Genomic DNA, 5679 nt, shown 5'->3' with positions numbered 1-5679 from the left:
ACCCTGCAAGTTGTGAAATGTGCCTATAAACCTGTCTCTGTAAAGAATTTGGATGCTACAAATATATTAGGAATGTTGCGAATGAGTTTGGACCACAGCTAACATTTTAATTTAGTGGCTTCCCCTTTCATTGTTTGCAGTAGAAGAAAATCAGGTATAGGGCCTTTAAAAGGACTATACGGAGTTTAAGAATATATAATATAATATTAATATAGAAGGTGCAGTTACACGTATGACCTGAGGTGGCAGTAGTGAGCATAAAATGGCAAAGTTGCATCTAGCCCTTTTACGGAACATCTTTCAGGGTTTACGCAGGGCATTTAAATCTCTTTATATGAATTGTGCCAAACTCAAGGCCTTAAATGTCATGGAAAAGCATTCAATTGGATTCAAACTGGCATTCAATCTGAATTTATTGGAAAATAATGAGGTTTCAAGACCATTTGTAATATATAAGTTCATTGAAAATACCAAAGTGATGGTCTTAATCATATTCAGTTGCAGTTTTGGCTGAAATTGACCACATGTTTTTGCCAGTTCTGTTTCCTCCCTGATGAAATGTTTGCACGACTTAAGAAATTGAATATACAGTGATTTTTTTCTGGATTTGTGTCTTGAAAATGTATTCACAACTAGAGTAGAAGAAAGATGACTTGTGCTAATGATTATCCAAAATGTTAACAAATATGGGGAAATTGCAACAAATAAACAAAATGTATATTTAAAGACCTTGGCCGGTCATAGTGGCTCATAATAAGTAAGTTCCACCCTGGACACGCCCCTGTATGGAGGCCTTAAAAGGTCAAAAAGGTGCCTGTTTTTTCTCAATAGCAGAATGAGAAGTGTCAAACGTATGTCTTGTGTTTGCTCCGTCAGTAGAGCAGCAGTCCCAGGGCGGGCAGCAGGCTCAGGACGGTCCAGCTGAGGGTGCAGGGGGTCACGGCGGCGTTGCACAGGTCGGTGTCGCAGCACCGGTTGGTGTAGTTGAAGTAGAGGCCGCTGGCGTATTTCTGCCCACTCACCCCGCACTGAGAGGGCACCGCACAGCTCTTCTCGTACATCGACACTGTCAGGGCGCCTGCGGATGGAAATGATACGGTTACAAAATCTGAAACGTCCCATTTCACATGGACGCAAGAACTATCATTCACTTCAGTACAGTTCGTCACGTTTCAAAGGACAGGTTAGAGGGATTACAGCAATGTGCTAAAGTATTACTGTCCTGAAACATACAAAGTACAGTTTTAGGGATCTTTAAAGATACAAGATTGTGCACAACTAATGCAGTGCCAATACCAGTTTCAGCTTTGCCCCTTTTGTTGTGGCATACAGAGCCATAACCTTCCACACATTCACCTTTGTTTATTGCAGGGGTGCCCAAAGTGGGGCCAAATTTGGCCCGCTGAAACAATTCTGTTGGCCTGCTAGAGGGTGACCTACTTTTGCGCTGCGTGTAGTTAATACTAATTCTCTTCCATTCATCCTCAATGGTAAATTCTGATGCAGTACACTTTTTGGCCACCAGCGTCAAATTGGGGGCGCTGTTTCACTCCTTTCGCAAAAGAAACACTGTTGTGGTGTCTTGGTGTTTATCACAGAGCTTTGTAGCATCAACTTTCACAGTTTTCCAACTTTTATTGAAAAGGTTGTTGACATTAACAAAGGTACATGTTAAAAATTGACTCATAAAAGAATTTATGCTGAACTAACACATTTTCTTTGACAGATGAATGAGGTAAAGTCACTGTAGGTGCTGTAGATACAGGTTGTTTTTTGTTTTTTTACATTTTGCACTATATTGCTACAATTGTTGATTTTGTTCTACTAAAACTAGGCTTTTGCCAGAGTTAACATTTGTTTTTAATATAGCATGTTATTTGCATAGATAGAATCAAATGCAAATGTATAGGCTATCGAAAAATAAAATAAAGTAACTATAATTATTTGCAGTTATATGTGTTTCACACTTGACATCGCCGTATTTGGCCCACGACCCACGGGCACTTTATCATTTTGGCCCTCGGAGACCAAAAGTTTGGGCACTGCTGGTTTATAGCATTAAGCCAGGGGTGGAAAGTAATAAAGTAAACACAAAAAGAACATTTTAGAAACTTCAAAAGTGCATTTTATAATTAGATACTTTTGACTTTTCTTCACTACATTTTGAGGCAGGTATTATACTTTTAACCCTCCCTAAAATTGGATTGGAATAAAATTATGTTGAAGTGTAGTTTAAATGCTCTTTGCCTTGACCTGGTTTAAACATGTTTTAGAAATGGTTTAAGCAGACCAATGCGGTTTTACTTCAGTGACGTATTGGCAAAGTGTTTATAGAATGCAAATTCACATACTACTTTTTAGGGCTGGGCATTAAACTTTTGTCACATTCTGATCAGTATCACAACACTCAGAGGCCGATCCGAGGAATATTGCGATACGGTAATTATATGAAAGGGATATTTCAGGATTTTTGACATAGGGCCTCATTTCCTAGTTTTCCAGTCTTTTCCAGTTTTTACAGTCTGACCCGCTCCACAGTGCACCTGAGGCAAATCAGTGATAACGCCAGACTAACCATATAAATGTCTGTGTCAATAGAATAAGTTGAACCATTTTACATTTAAAATACCTTATATTTGAGCAGCATCAGCTTCGTGGTTGTATAAGCTACGCAGCGGCAGAGTGATCTGCTAGAAAATAGTCCCTCAAAATGCGATCATTCATGTGATGCAAGGTCAGCTGGTGTTATAAGTGATTTGCCTCAGGTGCACTGTGGAGCAGGTTTAAAGGCAGGCTAGCTGATACCGTAGAAATGCGCTAGCCTTTCACTAGCCTAGCGCCACGAAACTCTTCAAATATAAGAACTGCATGAATTGCAAAAAAAAAAAAAATCTCCAGAAATCAACAACACTCTGGATAACTAGTAGATGAGGCCCTATGTCAAAAATCCTGAATTATCCCTTTAAGTTATATACCAAAATGCCACTTGTGTGAGTGTGTGTGATAAAAATGTGAACACACACAAGTATTGAAAGTATTACTTGGTATTATATTTTGTCCCTGCCCTCCTACTTTTACAATATTAAGCTATGTGACAAGTTTGAGTATTTTTTGATCAGAACAAGTTATATTTAAGATTTTGTTTGGAATTTCCTTAACTGTTTCCAACTGTACTGTACCAATGGGCAATGAACCGAATTCTATGAAACTTTCCCTCATTCATTGTGCTGCTCTTCACAAAATTGATTGACTACTAAGACACTAAGGTAAGTCATATGCACAGTAGATAAACTGCGATTATGAAGCAAGATTAAATTTAAAATGGCTCCCTGCTCATGTCGGTCACAGTGCGGCTTTGTCTGATCAAGTGTGGGCGCCTGTGTCCCAGGTTCACTCTAATCACATCAGCCCAAAATAACCCTCTTTGTTTCCGGGACAGTCCCCGTTAACCCCACGTGATGATAATAATGCCCCGTCTCTGTTTTTGGGACAGTACCTCGTTTCGCCGTGGCCTCGCTGAACAGGCAGCGCTGGCCGGCGGGACACTCCTGGGGGAACTTGAAACAGTCCAGAGGGGAGATGGCAGGGAACAGACAGGTGTAACAGTGCAGGCCGGCTACAGGAGAGAGAGGGGGGTATAGGCATCATCATCATCAGCTGGAGACAGGTTTAAGTTAATATTAGAAACTGCCTGATGTGCTGGAGAAAGCTTTGTGCTGTGGTCACACTCTCCCATCATCAATACAAGATCTTTTTGACATCGCAGAAGCTTTTTGAAACAATACCACAGTGATACCACATATGGGACCTTCCAATCATCGTCAGACCTGGATCAGGATCAAATTAGGACTTGACAGGTTTAAAATTGAACTAAATTGGACTAAATAATGTCTAAACTGAGTGTAAACCACATCTAAGCCAGGACCTAGGAAGTTAAAAGTATAAAAAAACCTAGTTGTAAATTAATTAAACTAGTTGTAAATTGATGTCAATCAGGAGCCGATATCAGACCTGGTTTTCATCTTTCATCCAAGAGACTTCCTCTTATTAGGAAGAGAATCGGGGAGTCAATCTAAACAGCTGAGTGTTTTTGGCCTCATAAAAGTAATACGATCATTTTGAAGGTGTCAATGTTGAGTGTTGTTTGAACTTAATGGCTTATGGCTAATTAACTCTATTTAATAGATTTTTTTTTTTTTAAAGTGAAGCAGAAGCATAATCCACTGCGTGTGCTTTAATAACAGTATTTTATCAAAAGCTGTGTAGCCTGACTTACAAGAGGACAGCAGTGCTCAGTTACATTTACCCAAGTATATTAATATAGAAGGCGCAGTTACACGTATGACCTGAGGTGGCAGTAGTGAGTATAAAATGGCAAAGTTGCATCTCGCCCTTTTAAGCAACTTTGTGAAGTAACTTTTGCAAGTACAGTGTTTTAATATTGTCGTGTTTACTTCTACTTGAGTAATATTAAAATGAAGTACATTTTGCCTCGTAAAATAGATGTGTTTTGTTACTTAATTCTTCATAATGAGTCCTTTCTATTTGATTTTATGGGATTTTCTCTGACAATATTACAATTTTACATAAGTTCATGAATTGTTTCTCATAATTTATGTCACTATTGAAACATGAATCAGACTTTTACGCTCGAACAGTTACTCAGTATTCACCGTATTCAAGTAACATTTTCTCCAAATACCTTTTTACTCCTACTTGAGTAAATATTTTGGATACTGCCCACCCCTGATGTGACATGACTTTGGGGAAATAGTTACTGTTCACCAAAGGAACAGTGTGCAGGGAAACAGCCATCGCTCTTTTGTGGTGCTACATTTATTTTCAGTTTTACATTAAATCTTAGTTAAAAACGTTTAATTGCCAAGTGGTGGCAGCTACTTCTATTATTGTTTACACAGTGGGAATAAAGACCAAAAGTCAATGAGCAGTGTTTAAGTCTAATGCAACTTTCCACTGACAATAAAAGTATTTTGACTTCTACAATAAAGAAGTAGAGTAAGTTTAGATACACATTAATTAGAAATAAGAACAACATTGTATTACCTGCTAAAGGGAGGCAGCAGAGCAGAACCATGAGGCAGTGCGGTCGCGACATGATCCTCCTTTTCAAAACAAAATACTGTAAATAAATGAGTCCTTTTCTCTGGACGTTTGTCTCCGTCTCCTCTGGATTGTCCTGTGATGCTCGCAGCCAGCGGTTGATTCCTTACGCCCCTCAACTCATTTCTAAATTCAATTACCGCGTCTTTCAAGTTCCAGCTACACACCCTGAAGATTAGCAAAGTTATTTTTTATATTATTTCTCCACGTTATCGCACGACTTGTGTGTTTTCGGCTGGAGCCTGTTTTCCACTGAATTAATTAACAAGACACGATAACAAGCGTCTTATTGTGCAGCTGACAATGAGGCCCACAGACTGGAGTAGCATGTGCTTGCAGTATTCTGTTTATGATTACAGAGCGTATTATTGAAATGTGTACTGCATTATTTCAATTCCTGTGACTCCAAATCATTAAGTCAGTATTCTTTTTTCTCCCTTTTGCATTTTCTCATGACTTTTCCGGTGCAACAATCCCGTCAATAACAAAAAAAGTCTTCAGTCTGACCGATGATCCAAAGCCTAAAGATGGAATGGAAAGACATTCAGCAGTTTATTG

The 5679-nt window shown here is 39.0% G+C and overlaps 1 protein-coding gene across 1 annotated transcript; it reads right to left on the bottom strand.

Annotated features, from left to right (window-relative positions):
* Positions 1-687: 687 nt before the first annotated feature.
* Positions 688-5349, bottom strand: LOC306974346 (prostate stem cell antigen-like). The gene is made up of 3 exons (XM_079571537.1): positions 5065-5349; positions 3497-3616; positions 688-1078 (listed from the first exon to the last, which is right to left on the bottom strand). The coding sequence occupies exons 1-3, from the start codon at positions 5114-5116 to the stop codon at positions 873-875; spliced, it is 378 nt and encodes a 125-aa protein (XP_079427663.1). The 5' UTR covers positions 5117-5349; the 3' UTR covers positions 688-872.
* Positions 5350-5679: the final 330 nt, after the last annotated feature.

Source organism: Gobius niger (genome assembly GCF_951799975.1).
Source record: "Gobius niger genome assembly, chromosome: 14".
NCBI lineage: Eukaryota > Metazoa > Chordata > Actinopteri > Gobiiformes > Gobiidae > Gobius > Gobius niger.
Note: the sequence above shows the minus strand (reverse complement) of the source record. Positions and strands in the feature narration are given on the sequence as shown.